At 38.5% G+C, this 18,524-nt stretch overlaps 1 protein-coding gene across 4 annotated transcripts in view; it reads left to right on the top strand.

Moving 5' to 3' along the window:
* TENM2 (teneurin transmembrane protein 2) overlaps positions 1 to 18,524 on the top strand; it is a 741,247-nt gene that overhangs the window by 682,026 nt on the left and 40,697 nt on the right. For all 4 annotated transcript variants that reach the window (XM_074883298.1, XM_074883301.1, XM_074883300.1 and 1 more), the window contains 2 exons: positions 3,462 to 3,608; positions 15,351 to 15,561. In XM_074883298.1, coding sequence (XP_074739399.1) covers positions 3,462 to 3,608; positions 15,351 to 15,561 — 358 coding nt within the window. The remainder of the gene's footprint in view (positions 1 to 3,461; positions 3,609 to 15,350; positions 15,562 to 18,524) is intronic.

The raw sequence follows: 18,524 nt of genomic DNA, 5'->3' as shown, positions 1-18,524 counted from the left end.
CTGTGACTGCCTTACTCTCTTTGACTACCTTACTCTGTGAGTGAGTTCATAGGACAGCCAGGAGGTAATACAGTGCTTGGTGTGAGCTAGGACTGCAGAATGAAAGCAAGCACTTAGTGTTAGGATATGCTTCATACAATGTGCATTTCCAGCAAAGACCAGATGTCCAGCTGTGAGCACTGTGCGTTTGCTGAGACTCGGAAGGCTCCTCAGTTAGGCACTTGGTGTGAAAACCCGTTGAAGGGTCACATGCAAATTCTGTGTGCAGAGGATGTTCATTGGAACTAATCATTGCACACAAGCACATGTAGGAAGATTATTTAAATAGAGATATTCAGTGCACTGCCTAAATATAAACTTTTTTAAAAGAAAATGTTATTAATAGATCATAATGGAGCTCTGTTGTCTAGTTGGTCAACAGGCTGTTAGAACAAACTTTGGTCTAACAGACTATGATGCTATTAAGTATTTGCTTGAAGAAAGGCATAAACAGAAATGCATATATGCACACATGCATGCACAGAAACACACATCACCATGCAAAATATCTAAGCAGTTGTCTATTACTGTTCACTTCCTGTTTTGGAAGGTAATACATCATTAATTTAATAGATCTTTAAAGAAAGACATTATTCTTAAAGTACTTGGATCTTATTGTAGTCTACTGCTGGTTTTCTCTCTTCCTTCTGATATTTATGTTATTGAAACACAAAGTCTGTCTTTGGAAGGCCACAGTTAAATAAACTCTATAGAGGTAGCATAGTGTTTCCTAGCAACATCATGTCTATAGCAGTGATGCTGGCTTCTCTCTTTAAGCTAAACGCAAAGATCATGTCCATTAATCCCCAGCTGCACGTAAAACTTTTCAGATATTTTGCTAGCTTCCTACTGTTCATGTTTTCATCTTGCTCATATGCTGCAAAGCAAACTGCCTCAGTGATTTAATTCTCTTCAGTGCCTCAGTATAAAGCCAACCATGTGTGTATATTCACAGTTACTATTTGTTTTTCATTTAAAAAAAATAATTTGTCCTACAGTATGATGCCTCCCCTCAAACATTATAATTTTGGTCATTCAAACAACCTGACAAATGAAAGAGATAAAATAAATACCTGTGCTGCAAAAGTAAGTGCAATTTTTAATAGTTAAATTATGTAATGCCAAATAGTATGTAATGCCAAAATAACTTTACATTTAAGTGAAAGGGGCACTGTATGTTTTTAATACACAACACCATTGAAATAAAGCTTCTAGGACTTGTTTCTATCTGCTGATAGCTTTCTGTGTAAAATTAACTGAATAGTCTTGGCCCTGTTCACAGAGGTCTGGTTTCTTAGTCCACAGAGCTTTGGTGGAGATCAAGCTGCTGTGTCGGTGCTAGGAATGATGCAGGTTCAGGCACCTTGGTGGGACAATGCACAGAAATGTTGGCTGCTGTTATCTATAAAGAACCTTTTCTTGGGACAGCTGAGGTCTCGGAGGTCTCAGTTCAGCACCTTCCACAGACCCAGGATTCTTTTTTTTTTTTTTTAAATAATATAGGAATCTTTCAGAATTACATCAAAAATTAATGTAGCTGTGGGCTATTTAGTCCTATTAAAATCACTATGAATGTATCAGGTAACAACCCAATGAGGAAAAGTAAAGGTGGATGCTTACACATTGAATCCAGTTGTGTGAGTATCAGGGATACAAGGCAGCTCGATTTCCTTCAATTGAAACTCCTGCAGCAGTGTGAAAACCAGTATGGGGTCAGAGGAACTTCTCCCTAACATCACCTGTCTACACAAAGGCAGCTGGGAGGAGTAGGAAACGATGCAAACTCAGAGCTCTGGCTTTCTGAACAGGTTTATAAAATCACAGCCCAAATTAGTGATTTCTGGAAGGCTCTTCAGCCTTTCAGCACTAGTTGGAAAGCTGTGCTAGTTTGACAGTTGCTCCTATTCCTGGTCACCTGCAGAGGCCAAGGGGCACAAATGTGACATCCTGTCATCTTATTCTTTCTCCAGTGCTGCACATCTGAAGTGATGCTGCTCAGGCAAAGAAAACATTTTTATTTGCTTTCAGGATATTTCCCACAGCTGCCTTCCTCACTCACAGCTGGTGAAAAGACTATCCACACTCTGGTAGGGTGCCCATTAGTTCTTTGGTGCTCTTAAAATGCCTGGGGAAGGGAGCGGAGTACTTAATTAATAGTCACAGCTTGGGGTTACGGTGGCAAATGCAAAGGACTAACCCAGCCACTCGATGAGACCTGAGAGAGCTGCAGCAGGTCCCTGCAGATCTTGATGCCTACAGTGACCCATCACTGCTGGTGGAGGGGAAAATGAGAGAGCATGAAGCTTTCTGAGCTGTTTTGAGATAAAATTTTCTGCCCAAGACCAACAGCAATGATATTGATTATTCCATGTTCTCTGGTGGTTGTAGAGATGGCAGGATTAGACTGTATTTCCAACCCAAACAAGAGCACTTTTGAATGATTGGGATCCAACACATATTGTCAGTATGGCAACACAGCCTTCTCCTGCTCAGAATAATTAAAAGGTGCTATGAGGGGTCTGCTGCAGGACTCTCAAATCTTCTGTCACCTCCACAGACAAATAAACATGCTTGTGTGGATTGGGTGTTGATGGATTTGATTGTATATGCCAAAGCTAGAAATTGGCTTTCCTACCCTTTTTCATAATGAATATTTAGTAAGATACAATAGTGCCTCCTGAGACTCATTTAGTTTCAGGAAAAAGCAGTTGAGGTATTCTATTACCTATGGACATTTTGTTAGAACATATAAGCTCCTTAGCTAATTAATATTTTTGTTCCTAATTCAGCTCTTGCTATGCAATAAGTCAATCCATAGTCAATTCCAAACTTACATTTTTTGTGGGATATCTCTTCTAACATGTCTTTCAGAAAGCATGAAATGTTACATCATAATAGAAGTAAACAGTGTTAAATAAGTAGGTCTTTTAAAATGACTGTTAAAAAAGGAAAATATTTTCAAAACTGTTTATTTAAACTTTGTGTTTAGAGATGCTCTGGAGAATTAAGTAATGCACAATATAAAAGGCACTCTGTCCATTGACATGCTTGTTGAAGAAGACATTCTCGTTCCTATATGTCTATACACACACATACAGTGGGAAAAATAAGAGGCTGTGATCTTCTGTCAGCAGAATTTTTATCAAGTCAAGGTCTGAACCTTTACAGAGTTCTTAAAACATGGATTACAGCTGATGGTAGGACTCCTCCTGCCTTTTGGCTTGAGTTAAGTCCCCATTTCTCTGAGGTACCCCCTTTCTTTACCCTCCTTCTCCACCCCAGGGCTGTGGCTCTGGGCCAGGAGAGTGTTTGTACCACCAGCAGGAACGAGCCTTTTTGTCTGCACAGTAATACTGTCAGAAGTCTGAGTGGCTGTGTGAATGAGTGTGTCTTGTACTTACCTTCTCCATTTCTTCAACCAGATGGCTGCCCTGATTTGTGCAATGGCAATGGGAGATGCACGCTGGGTCAGAACAGCTGGCAGTGTGTCTGCCAGACCGGCTGGAGGGGGCCTGGATGCAACGTTGCCATGGAAACCGCCTGTGCCGATAACAAGGATAATGAGGGAGGTGAGCAAAAGTCTTTCAATTCCCAGTCCCTAAAGAACAGAGGGTTATACACGCTTTCTTCGTGAGTCATTTTCCTTCAGAAAGTCTTCAGCTGTCATTGTTGTCAAGTGTTGTTGTTACGTTTCTTTTGAAACAAATGAGACCAAGCGAGCTGTGGCCTCGTGGAGAGCCGTGGTGACCCACAGCGCAGCGCCAGGAGCGGACAGGCAGACTCAGTCCCACCCCACATCCCACTGAAGCCCACGATGGAGAGCATGGCCCAGCAGACCAGAACTTTTTCCTGTGGGCTCTTGGCGCATGTGAATTGCAAACCAAGTTACTGTGCCAGTATGCACAAGCATAGCAGCTGATTGAGCAGGATATTTAGCAACATTTTTTCAGCTCTGTGCCAGAGGCCAGGGTCATACTCTCATGTACACAACTTGTGTAAGTGGTTGTAGCTTGCACAGTTCACATGCCAGACGTTAAAGGGCTGAGTGAGGTGCACTGAAGAGTCACATATGACATCCCTGTTCAATTTTCCCTCTCCTTTATCAGGCATACCCCTATTCAGTATAGAATTGTGTTTTGCATTTACCTGCAAAGATGGCTTCAGTTTATCTCATTCTGTAGAGCCTTCCATGGTGTATTAGGCTATGCTGGGCTGAAAGCAGTTCTGAGAAGTTGTGCCATCTAGACAAGGTTGCTTAATCTATCTTCTTCATTTGAAGTAGCTTTCTTATTCCTTTCATTACAATGTCTTTAGTAAGTCACACAGATTCTTTCTCATGTGCTTCTACTCTCCATTAAAAATCAAACATCAGACACAGCTTTCTTCCTTGAGACTCCTTTGCTTTTCTTTGGCCAATAATTAATCTAAAGAGCACATCTGTTGTTTGCTGATTAATAAATGTTTTACTCATGGCATTTCCTAAAACAGCAAAGAAACATTTGGCTTATTTGAATGACTACTTCTAGGGTAAAAATGCCATTAAGATGAGTGCTTTAATTTCATATAAAATTTCAGGGTGTAGAAATTGTTTGTAAGTCCCGAACTGAGGAACAGGTATATTTGGTTTTGAATACATAATATTAACCACATCTGAATATCATCCGCTAGTTTTAATCTGCAAATCCTCTGTTAGTTCCTTGGTTTCACGTGTGATCCGTGTTTACAGAAATATTTTAAAAGTGCTAGAGCTGATTCAATTTCAGAAAACTGGAACTTGCTTTGTAGCTGTTACTGAATTGTAAAGAGCAGAATCTAACTGCCGAATTACATTAGTTGGCATTTAACTATACAACAAAACACAGTAAACTTGTGTTCATATGCAGTGTAAGAAACTAAAAGGTGAACAACTGCTTAGGTCTGCAGTTTTTGCAGGCTTTGATGAAGATTATAAAGGAAAAATTTGAAAATGGATGTATCATCAGCTTTTTCTCAAAACAAGGAAAGAGTTTGGAAAACAGTATTAGAAAAACTGGAATAAGATGTCGACTTACCTATGCAAGACAATATTCTGCACTTGTAAAACAGATAGGCAAACAGGAAAAAAATGACCAGTGAGACCATGCAGCTGTTCATCCCAATTTAAAACTGCAGAATTCTAAAACTTAGCTCGTGGAAGGCAAATAGTTCATCAAAGTCAAAGAATACATAGAAAAAATATGCCATACAACAGACATATCATATTAATCAGCATTACCATGCAAGGTGCATGGCTTCTGGTTTACCATAGTCGCACCTGAAAGAAAACTGTTTGGTCTAGCTGAAGGCTAGAAAGTTTAAGGGGAGAACTCTTCAGACATTCTCAATGTTTGCAGGTTGAAGTAATTTTTTTCCAGAGGCTGGAGAGGTTACTGCTCATTGCTCCTTGTGGGAGTGTAGATAGTTTGAAAATCTCTGCCAGTTCCAAGCTCCAAACAACCTGAAAACTCCATCTGACCCACATACTTTCACATGGGGATTTTATGCTAAAGGCAGAAATTAATCTCGTCTTCTGACCCTTAGCTCAGTACTTTAATCCAACAATCATTACTACTCTCTGATAGTCTCATCCTTATTACGTTTCTGTAGGGTTTTTCTATAAGGGAGTTTAGGTGACGTTCAGCACCTGCTGTTTCTCTGCATACTTGCAAGGTATACCTGAAAAAACAAACAGAGAAATGCTTTAATTCAGTCATGCTGTATTTTGTACACGATACAGGTGGCACAGGCTGAGACTTACCCACAGGCTGTGTGGCACTGCAGTACTCTTCTGTCTCTCTCATGCCTTGGTGATTTTTGCTGTTTCAGTTCGTTTGATTATATTTTGAGTTTGAAATTTCTTTGAGATGGCATGGGGTCCTTTCCAGTCTGGGAAGAGTCATTGTCAGTCACGAGCACTACAGCAAAACTCAAAACTGAATATAATCGCTTAGTACTTAGTATCTTAGAGTGCAGTTCTGCCTTTGCTTTAAGCTGTACTACTACTCTTTACGTGTCTGGTTCATTACACACCTGGCCAGGAACATGTCCTGTAACCTGTATGGTTATTAATGCTAACACAGGGGAGACCACAGCAGTGTGCAGGAATGGAGAGGAAGGAAGGGATGTGCTTCAAGCTGCACCTTTATGTAATTGTCACTGTGCATATAAAGGAACAGATAGAATTCCATTTTCTCATTAGACAAACTGAAAACTACTATGGGAATCAATGTTAAAGATTCAGCTAGTTACCAGAACCCCAAGTTTCACATAAAGTGCAAGATTATTGAAAGTTAAAGAAACCACCTCTCCTCCCAGTAACTTTTCATTTGAAACTCAACTGAGATTATTTGCAGCAAAATATTGAACTCATTTGCTGCTTAATTGCCAACATTGCTCTGTTAACATAAGCAAGTAGTTTTGGAGTAGTACTGAAGATGTAAGCTGTTCTTTCAAAAGGCATAGGGTAGCTAAAAATACAAATTTTTGCCTAAATGAAGTCCTTATCTGGACAGCTGAATCATAGAATCATAGAATGGTTTGGGTTGGAAGGGACCTTAAAGATCACCTAGTTCCAACCCCCCTGCCATGGGCAGGGACACCTTCCACTAGACCAAAGCCTCGTCCAACCTGGCCTTGAACCCTTCCAGGGAGGGGGCAGCCACAGCTTCTCTGGGCAGCCTCCCTCACAGGAAAGAATTTCTTCCTTCTATCTAATCTAAATCTGCCTTCTTTCAGTTTAAAGCTGTTACCCCTCATCCTATCCCTACACCCCCTGATAAAGAGTCCCTCCCCAGATTTCCTGTAGCCCCTTTAAGTCCTGGGAGGCCGCTCTAAGGTCTCCCCAGAGCTTTCTCTTTTCCAGGCTGAACACCCCCAACTCTCTCAGCCTGTCCTCACAGGGGAGGTGCTCCAGCCCCTGATCATCTTCGTGGCCTCCTCTGGACCCGCTCGAGCAGGTCCGTGTCGTCCTTATGTTGGTGCCCCCAGAGCTGGACACAGCACTGCAGGGGTGTCTCAGGAGAGCGGAGTGGAGGGGGAGAATCCCCTCCCTCGCCCTGCTGGCCACACTTCTCTTGGTACAGCCCAGCACACCGTTGGCTTTCTGGACTGTGAGTGCATGTTGCTAGCTCATAGTCAGTTTTCCATCCACTAATACCCCCAAGTCCTTCTCCACAGGGATGCTCCCAATCCACTCCTCGCCCAGCCTGGATCTGTGCTTGGGATTGCCCCGACCCATGTGCAGGACCTTGCACTTGGCCTTGTTGAACTTCATGAGGTTCACACGGGCCCACCTCTCCAGCCTGTCCAGGTCCCTCTGGGTGGCACATCCCTGCCCCCCAGCCTGTCAACCACACCACACACTTGGTGTCATCAGTGAACTTGAGGAACCTCCTTCCTTTCTGTTCATCTATTCATATTGTTAAAATGTAGTTGCTTCAGAGTGTCACTGAAATGGAACTATCATTTTCTGTCTTCCATTCTTCCCCATGTGGCAACAGATTTAACATAGTTTGGAGCTCTTTCACTGTTCAGCCATTCTTATTGCAGTTGTATCTCACAATCAGATTCAAAGGCCTTGGGCCAAGTCTTTATTTCATGGATGTCAGGAAGAGCATTGCCACTGACTCCAAAGGGATTCCCATTTGTCCTGTTTTGTCTTATTATCTGCCACAATGTGAACTCCATACCATAGTTCAAAAAGAGAAAAATGAAAGATTATACTTAATATTTTCTTTCAATTTTGGATTAATGCCCTTTAGTTGGTTTATTCCTAGAAGAGGCAGATGTGTCCCTATCTTGTTGAGATTTACAAATCTTCATTTTAAATGAGATGTCAGTGTGTATTACTCACATAAATAAAACAGGATTCCAGAGCAGGGAGAGGAGACAGTGTCCAAAGCTGTTTTCTCCTCTTAGGGCCGTTCAAGTAGAGCTGTGCGTGATCCGAGGTAGCACTGGGAAATTCACCTGTGTTTGTCCTTACCATCACATGTCAAATCCAGATATGGGCTTAACTGGGTCTTCATTATGAACCTGTTTAGGGTCACTATGGTGCATAGGCTACTTTGCTGAAAAAACTTGCAAGTCTCTTATTTATCTGTTTATTTACTTACTTATCTTTAAGGAGAAAACTAACTGAAAGGTAAGGGGTTTCTGGCATTGACTCACTTTTAAGATCTTTAAATTGGAAAATGCTTCTGTTTTCCAAAACATGTTTGGATTTCATAATTTACTCACTGTGGCCACTTCTAAATCTAATCCCTTTCCTTAATCAGTCCCTCAGTAGTCTAATAGTTATTAAGCATCTTTTGGAGGGATTAGAAATAGCTTTATTTTAAGACCTATAATTGTGATTCCAATGTATAATCCCCCCAATAGACATGTATAACCCATTTAATTCACCGTGGATTTATTTTAGGAAATTAAGGGATTAGAAATGATATTTTGAGGAATGTGAGAAGGTACATTACTTTCTGAGTTCATATTTCTTTTGTCATATTGTACAAGGAAATCACTACAGGGCTATTGTATATATTTTACAATAACTATTCTATAATATTGCTCATTCCTAAATTGAAAAATGTTTTTAGTGTCTTGGAAAAGTCTTCATAAATTGAGTATGTTTAACTAGGTTTCACCTTAGACCTTACAGCGCCTCCAAGTAAAATGGACAATGTAATGCATAGCAAAAATCATCTTTCTTTTCTAAAGAATAGTTTCACTAGGTGTTGGATGCAGTTGATAAGTTGATACCAGGAGATCATGTCTGAGGGGCATTTGTCCCCAACTTGATGGGATAATTTGAGTGAGATATTACGTAAAAACTCTGGTCTCTGCAGAAGCAGGCCTGGCGGGAGCCTGTATTGCTCACTGGGGTTGCTCTTTCTAGGCTTTTCCTTCTTTCTCTCTTCTCCTACCTTTTGCATCCATTCAGAATTCATATACTCATGTTTATAATTTTTATTGACAAAACAGTTAGATTATGTAATCTCAGAGAAAGAAAAACAGAAAATAACCAAAATTTTGCTCAATTGGTTTGTTTCAGATTTGATCAGGATGGAGAGGACAGGTGCAGGCAGCTTGAAAGAAAAAAAAAAGCTTAAACGCAATCACTGTTTATATCACTTCACAGATCACATTTCTCCTCAAAATTTAATTATCTGGACTAAAATTGGGTGGGGAAGGAAAGGAAGCAATCCATAGCAGTATAGAATACTAAGATAAATAGAATGAGGAATTCCTTGTTTGTTATGCAAAGTGGGACATTCTTTTTAAAATACATTTTAATTTATTTCCACTTGACTTTCCAAAGAGAGTTGTACATATCTCAGAAGGCAAATTTTGCCCTTCAGTTTGTTACTATATAGCTGTAACCCCTGCCAAGAAGTACAGTTGGCGGTAATTCTGTTTGGCACAATACATTAAAGATAATGAATGAGAGAAAACCAGCTCTCTGCTCCAGTATGAATTTTCTTCAATTCACAAGAAAAATACATTTCTAGAGAAGTTCACTGTCAGGACAGTGTACTTGACTGATTGAAAGGTTGTTTATTTGAGTTGTCTTAGAAAACTCATCTCTGAAATTAGACAGAAAGAAAATAGAAAGAAAAGAGAAGTGTCTTCCTGCAATAAACATTTAGAAAAAAATTGCTTTTAGAAAATTACAAATCCTGTGACTTGATACTGCATCAGGCTCGTGACATTTAAGATAATACAAGTATTTCACAGCACAAAAGCAAATCATGTAATTTAGCTTGCCTCAACAAGCATTGCCTCAGCAGGGGTCTCTAATTCAGCACAGACAAAAGATTTTATGAAGTTCTCAATATAAATACCCAGAATACTCTTGGCACAGAAAATACCTTCCCAGAGCCTGTACAATAGTCAGTTTTAGAACATTAAATGTAATGAGTAGTTGAAATCTATTGTGGATGGGGGCCAGGGTGAGTCATGTAGGCTCGAGTATAAAATCTGTATCAGAACTAGACATTATGTAAGTTTGACAAGAGCTAATGAGTGTGCTTGTATGTGATTTTGTTAAAACTTCATGTCAGCCTCTAATCGCCTTTACACACATTAGACAGCTTATCCTTACATTGTCCCTCACGGGACATGTTACTACAATAACATGCTCTTATAACCCATGGAGAAGAGAAAGCAAGAAATAGAACGACTGCAAATTCCATGGCTTAATGGAACCACCAGTTGCTGCGTAGGTATCCATGTGTACACTGGAACCGAACAAACATTTTTTTCAAGGTTGTTTTCATCTTGGAGCCCTCTAGGTCAGCTCTGCTCTAAGCGATGTGTGGTTTGAAGTTGGAGCATTCACAGGTTCCGAAGAACCACCAAGCACTCAGTGTGTAGCTGGAGCTACACCTGCAGTAGTTTCTTCCACCCGGTGCTCTTAGAGATGAGGGTTTTCCTGACTGCCAGAACTCTGGGCACTACAGGGACCCTGAGTGGGCAAGGAAAGTGGGGCTGTTGCTCTTCCAATGTCATATTCCAGTGTACTTTAAAAGCTCATTAGGGAGTTTTTGGGGCGTTAAAAGGCACACCCATCTTACACATAAACTATTTTACTTTACCACAATTTGGGATTTACAGTCCTGCTTTTCCTGAAAGGCAGCTTTGGTGTAGGTTTATGGTTCCACAAATACTCTGTTGTGCTCACAGTTTGTTATAAAAGCCAGTGGTGTAATAGATATCCTGACAGTTTATAGAGAGGCTTTCTAGTTTGGCTAATTGAGGAATAGGGCTGGAACAGGATTAGAAGCATTTCCTTTCTTGTTAGCACATTCTGAGGAATTAATTTGAATGACGTATGCCAATATAGCTAACAGTAATTAGATCAAGCTACAAGAGTGAAAATTTGGGTTAAATGTTAGATAAAACTTCCTGATAATAAGATATACTGGGCTGTGGAATAGCCTGTCTGTGGAAACAGTTCTGCATGAAGTTTTAGAGCTCAATTAAAATATTTCTGTGTTGGCAGAGAGAAGGCCTACTCTTTTGATAATCTGATAGAGCATCTCTAATTCTTTCACCTTGGGTATATTAATACTACACATAATTAAAATCGGATCATGATAAATTAACTAATTTGCCCTTAGAGTGATCAAAGGCCCTTTTGCCCTCAGGGTTCGTAGTAGCTGCTGTTCCCCCCCGCTCCCTGCCTCCATTTTAATCATCAGTCTAAAATGTTTATTGGAGAAAGAAAAATTTCCAGGAATTACTCTCTGAAAGTCACCAGCTCCTGAAGCTAATGAAGTGTAAGGATGCCCTCTACTGAGCATGTGCTCAGAAGTTTTGTTTTGGAAACAAAATTGTCCCCTGCTGGGTACAGAAAGCATTTTCTCAAGCAGCTGGATATCAGGTCAAAGTTGACTCATTCTAACGTGCATCGTGAATTGAACCTGAAGCGCAACTTGCAAGTATTTGATGAAGAGTGCAAACTAAAGATAATTTACTTGTAGGAGTTAAAAAAACCCAACACAATAGCTCAAGCGTCAACTTTTGAAAGGTGTGGCAAAATTCTGAATCCAGTCACCTGAATGTGATGAGAAATATATGCAGCGGTGAAGAAGACTGATGATGAGAAGATCTAAATGCATTAACAGTAAAATATATCACTATTTCTACTGAGAACTTTTTAGGCCTTGTAATGATGTTCAAGAGGAACACAATAATAAGGCCATCTTAAAGTATGGCATGCACGAGTAGATTATTCTACTTACATGTAACACTTTAAATTTTCTTTTTGCTGTATAGTTAAGTCTGCCAAAAAGCTTGTGGAACATTTCACAGAAAGTCAATAAATGTGTGTATCTATTAGCAGAAGTCTTCAAGAGGAATACCAAGTCACTCACTGCATTTCTGAAAAGATTTGGGAATTCAGAAGAACCATGAACAGCAATGGAGAGCTAATCCTGTGCTGCCAGTTTAAATCAGATCAAAATTTCCTCTTTCTTTCTTCTCATTTAAGGCCAAGTTAGGACCTCCTTTGGTCTCAGATTGTTGGAGGACATTCAGCACCATCTTAACTCCCTCTACAGTCTTTTCCCTTTAGCATACAGAGTGTCAGCTGCTAAATGGCCACTTTAAACTCAGCTGTGTACGCTATGAAAAACAGCAGTACCTTGGTGAGGCTAATGGCGAGGTTTTTATCATTGAATTAACCATATAAATAATTCAGTGTGCCTGAGGAAATCTGGAAGATGACAAGCTCTGAAATATATATTAAAAAACAAAGTACTGAATTCTAATTAAAATTCATGCTTATGGCAGAGTTTTCTCTTACAGAAGGTACATTTTTTCTACCCCTTGTTTTAATCAACTGAGTCTAATGCAACTAAATTATTCTGTAACAATTTACATTATATATAATGGTACAATGTGGCTAGAGAAATGGGTTGATAGGAACCTCATGAAGTGCGAGGACCTGCATCTGGGGAGGAACAACCCAGCCGCAAATGTATGTTGGCAAACACTTTTTTATCGTGAAGGTGACTGAGCACTGGAGCAGGTTGCCCAGAGAGGCTGTGGAGTCTCCCTCCTTGGAGATAATCAAAAACTGTCTGGGCATGGGCCTGGGCAGTCAGCTTTTGGTAGCCTTGCTTGAGCAGGGGTTTGGACCAGATGACCTCCAGAATTCCCTGCCAACCTCAACCACCCTGATAATGCATCCAGATATCAAATTAGGCAAACACGAACTTGAAACAAATATATTCTGACAGTAATGAATACTCTGTCATACTCAGAGCTTTCAGAGCAACAAGGTAAATAGCAGCAATGCAGCTATGGATGCAAACAGTGTAGCAGTGTATAAGCCTTTGACACCAACCAGCAGTGCCTGGTTCTGGCAGTGTATGTTGAACAGATCCATATCTCAGTTCTGTTGTTGCAACAAGCTGTATCAACTAGTTGGCATAAGGTTAAAATATCCTAACTCCCAAATCCTGCCATCTAGGAATAAATTAGTACAGGGGAATATAGCCATATATTATAAGTAATAATGTTCCAAACAAGTAAATCGTGTATATTTATGTTACAGTAGATGTCTTTTCTAAATATTCTTGTAAGCATCTGCAAGTGTGCAAGTCTGAATTCACATAACTGCATAAAAACCTTCCTACGTGAAAGGAATCGTACACAGGTTTCTCCCTGGTATTGAATGGAGATGTTTCAAGCCTCCCAGGTCCTGAACTGACAATTCAGAGCAGTTTGATTGCCTGCTTGATTGTTTGTGAGATAACGGTGAGATTGGCAGTGACAGGGTAATTTACTGAAGATTGCAATGTCAGACTATATCCAAGGGGGCTTGCGAGCATAAAGATGTGATTCGCATGACTGACAGGACGCTGAGAGATTGATATGCCAATTGAAAGTTCATGGTGTCATCAGAAGTGTTCGGTCACAGCATCCCATAATCTGCTGCATGATGAGGTCATTACAGACATAACGTATGCTCACCTCTAATAACAGGTATAACAAAAGGATGATGCAGCTCGAACAGGTAAATGTAAATTTGTCAAAGGGAGTAATTTATAGCCTGTGTTTTGCTTCTGTTATTTGTAATGTGTTGATAGGATTCTCTTGACTGGTGGTCATCTGAATAAAAGAACTGAGCAGTCTAAACAGTGGGCAGCCTTAAGTTCATAGTTGTAGAAGTGTCACAAACTGAGAAAGAAAGCAGGATGCTGAGAAAAAGTTTTCAGACCTTAATAGGAAAACTGCCTTGAGTTATAATCTGAAGCTAATGATGTTCTTACAATGATTATATAAAGTGGGTGGAAAATGGACTGTAGCAAAAAAAATTCCTACCACCACATTGGAAAGGATTTCAAGATGAATAGAGCTCTTAATGTGAACAGGCGACTGACCTTAAAGCAATGTATAGCTCTCGCAACAAGGTAGTTTGTCTGACTTAAATTTCCTCAGAGGGCTGAATGAAACATTGTCAGCATACCTTGGCAATTTTGCTTTTAAATTAGAAACAGTCATTTCAGGCACACACAATCTGTTGGAAATACAAGGCTAATTGTAAAATAAGAAAACTTTTCTAGGTTTGGGGTTGGGCTGGATTTTCTTTTGTTGTTTTTCTGATTATCACTGTGTAGGGTAATGCTGGTCTGTTGTGCATTTGGAAATCTTGAAAATACATGAGTCATGATCTTACACTAAAGTACTTTCGTCAACTGATCTACTGGAATGTTCTTTCGTTTTTATGATCTCAGTATGTGCGCAGGCCATATTTGTATTCAAAAATCAGATTAATATGCCTTGGGGAGTCTCTGAAAGTTTACAGACCTAAGTAGATTGCAGATTGAATGCCTGATTCTTGCCAGACTAGATGAACAAATGTTTCTAAATTGTTAGAGATGATAATATTTTAAAGTAAATGGTTATTAATTTCTAAATTACAGTAGAACTCCATTGAGAGAACATATTTCAGTTAAATGATGATACCAAAGGAAAGGATGATGCTAGAAGTTGTTACTGTATGTGCTAAAAATAGTCAGTTGTGATTTATCTAAGTGTACAGATTGATCTGCCCATTGAGGACTCCATTTTAATTTCTGGTGTTTAAATTCCAATTTTTCTTAAAAATACTTCTTAAGAAATATTCTTGATGGACAACCTAATATGTCATATGATGACTGAACCCACCAGCTTTGTGACTGATGCTTCCTTATACAAGCATGCAAACAAGTTCTGATTCAGATATCTATGGGAGGTGGGACTTCCAGCAGCACTTCCCTATGAATTGCCAAAACGGGTACAACGCAATTTTTATTTTACTTAAGTAATGATAACTTACTCTGCCATCCCCATCTCCTTCCCTCATCTCCCCAAATGGAACAAATGAAATTAAACAGCATAATTCTCAAGACTCTTATAGCCCAGCATGGAGATCTAAAAATTTTGTAAAACAAACAGTTGTAAAGATTTAAGAAAACACAAACATAAAACAAACAGAAAACCTAAACAAATAATCCCGTACTCCTTCCACTATTCCTTCTTCCTAATTTCAACCCTTAAGAAATTTCTTTGGGATTCATTCTCATCCAACACTGGTTTAAATTAATTGTAGCAGTAATGGTATTTAACCAGTGTACTTGAGAAAGTGTCATCCTCATTGCATTATTGGTTCAATTACCAGGTTTACGGTGTAGAGATGTTATGAAGAGTAAGCGTTAACATTTTTTCACAGTGCCTTAAGAAGTCCATTAGATATTATTGCTTGATAACACTGTGCAGCCGGCTGAATCTTGATGATCCTTACCTTTCAGATGGCTTGGTTGACTGCCTAGACCCAGACTGCTGCCTCCAGTCTACTTGTCAAAATAGCCTGCTGTGCCGGGGTTCACGTGATCCTCTTGACATCATACAACAGAGCCATTCTGGTTCACCAGCTGTGAAGTCATTCTATGATCGAATCAAGCTGTTAGTGGGGAAGGACAGCACTCATATCATCCCAGGAGAAAATCCCTTCAACAGCAGGTAGCAGCTATAAATATGACACTGTATCTGTGCAGTTGCATTGTGTGGGAAAATTTCTCCCAGAGATTTTATTCATGTTTTAATGAGATGCTGCTTTCAGATGCTTCACGAATTTGCACCTCGGGCATCACTGAGGGCACTCTGTTGCAATTTATGATGTGGCCTTTATTTTATAACACTGAGTTTTATTAGCATTTTAACATATTGGCAGCACCTAGAAGAAGGTTCCTTCCACTGAGTAGGAGCTTCTAAGGTTTATATTTTATGAAGACTGTAATCTAGAACAAGGGAAAATGCAAACTTGTTTCCAGTTAGAAAGAGATGACATTTTATTTAGTGCCATTAACACAGTTTCAATAATGGAATAACATTTCAAATTATTTTATAGATATATAAATTTAGGGGGGTTTATTATTTATTCCTTATATAAAACTGTTTTACTTGCTGTTTTACTTGCATCATCAATACATCTGACTAGGTTTTTGTTTTCTTCTTAGCTTTCTTTTTCTATGTCTGTTCTTCCTATGATTATTAATTATATAATGATAATGAATCTAAAAGCCAGCACATCATTAATTGATATTTGATGCCATTGTATGCTTACAAGAAGAGTGGTGTTCCTATTTATCAATATTATTTAAATAGATCTCCGTGGAAGGATGCTAAGAAATTGATGAATATGTTAATTATGTTCATATTGCCAAAGTTAAAACTGAAGAAAGAACTTCATTTGAGATAACACCCAAAAGATTGGACTTCATTACACGAAACTGATTTTTTCAGTCAGGATTTCATTACAGGCTTACTGGGTGATGTAGAGCAAGTCACTAAATATTTGTCTGTAAAATGAGGATCATAATGTTTCTGAATACACCAGGCAGGTCCTCATTGTATTCATCCCTATGATGCTCAAATTGCACAATGATTTCCATATTCTATCAGAAAAGCCCTGTTGGATCCTACTCTATGTAATACAGACTTTATTCTATTCTATAAAATACCCTATGTGTACACACAGGGAGTTGTTTGGAAAAATGGAAGAAAATTGTTCTGTTTTCATCTAAATTTGTTGTGATTTTTTTTTTTCTCATCAGCTCTGCAAAAATAAAATGAGGGAATTCTCGCAATTTTTCTGCAGTGTTGCATGAAAAGGAAAACAAGACAAGAGAGAAGCTTACTAATTGATGAAGCTGAATAATTTGTCCAAAATGGAATACAGGCTACAGCATAAAAAAAGCATATAGTCCACAGCCTGCTCTATATATGTTACGGTCAGCAAAATTTCCTTGAGTGAAGAAGAGCAGGCAGTTTCCTGTTACATATTGTATGCTAATCAGTGCTTGAGCCATTGCCTCATTAAGCCACCCAGAATGAAAATGAGTGTATTCCCTGTATCTGTATTCCACTATCATCTGATAATATTTAGTTACTAACATGATCCCACACTTTATTCCTAGATCTTGAAGTATTATACAAAAGCAGATCATTCCAAATTTCTAGATGAATATAGTGATATCCAGACATTCTTGCACCACCCAAGAAACATTAGAAATTATACTAGAAATAATCAAGCTGTTTATGTATAGATACGGGTTGGAGTCTTCAAAACAGTCTAAGAGTTAGAGCTCTAGATGAAGCAGGAGCTGGGCACTTCAATCCTGAGGCTCCTTTGAAAAAATCTCGTTTGAAATCTTAAATTTTTTTAAAAAACTTTTTCTAGAGTTCCTCATAGCAGGAGTCTGAGTTCTGTTTTATTCATCTGAAGTACATAGCGTATTTTCACATATCTTTGCAAATGGTGTATTAATGACATTTTTAAATTGGCCTTACCCTCTAAGTTGTGAAGGTGCTTTTGAGAATTCTACAGCTCAGCTGTTATTTTTGGTACCAACTTTAGGTAAATCTAATGTATAGTGTCAAATCGAAAGTATTAAAACTAAGGTTTTTGACTTTTAAAAAGTGCCACAGGGTTAGACTCCAAGTTTCACGTATACTGAAGCTGCCATAGTCTCAAGAAGTAGCTACCATGGAAGATAATGGCTTCTCTCTTTTCTTAGCTCAACCTCTCATTCCATTGAAAAAGATGAAAAAGTGGTACAAAATAGTGGTTATGATTTTTTTCCAGTACTAGTATAAGAAAAAGAAGTTATTTCCTACCCTGCTAAAGCAATAAATTACAAAATATATTGACTGCAAAATTATTTAGATCTCACTGGTTGTTTCTATGCAAAAACAAGATGAAATGAAGTTTTCAGGAAAAAAAATAGCTATGTGTTTTTACACATTTAATTTCCATGTTAAAAAAAAAAAAAAAAAAAAAAAAAAAAGAATTAATGTCTCAGCTTTATTTGTCAGTTACATTTTCAAAAGATTACCAAAAAAAAAGTTGTCCTATGTCTGACTGTTAGTCAACATATTACTTGTTATAAATCCAGACTTTAGCTACAAATTTTAATAGACATTGTGTTCCATATTTTGGCATTTTAGAAAGAAAAAAGAAGATTATTGGCCAAAATGTTCTTATTCAAATTGTCTCTTGAAATATTAAAATTGAGGGTAGAAAGAATTGTCATGAACATTATTAATTCTCTTCTACCATATGATGAATTCTTTCTAAATCTGCTTTCTGCACTCTTCCCCTATAGAAGCTTGAATGACTGTCTTCCTACAAGTATTTCCGTGTGTAACATAAAATAATTTAAGCAAAATTAATAATGCCATGACAATTATCTTGGTCCAATGTATTCCTAAGTAGATTTTCTCAACAGATATCAATTTTTATTAAATTCCATATTCTGTTACAAAATGTTGATTTTGAAAATTAAAATTTGACCTGGAGGCTCAGGACGTGGTTGAAAGTTCTAAAAGAAAAGTAACAGGAATGGCTCATTTTCATTAATTAGTTTCTTTTATGTAGTATTGAAGAAAATATTACACCTTGTTTGGAATAAAAATATGAGGAA

The sequence above is a fragment of the Strix uralensis genome, chromosome 14, assembly GCF_047716275.1.
Source record: "Strix uralensis isolate ZFMK-TIS-50842 chromosome 14, bStrUra1, whole genome shotgun sequence".
NCBI classification, from domain to species: domain Eukaryota; kingdom Metazoa; phylum Chordata; class Aves; order Strigiformes; family Strigidae; genus Strix; species Strix uralensis.
The sequence above is the reverse complement of the archived record's forward strand: the minus strand, read 5'-3'. Positions and strand labels throughout refer to the sequence as shown.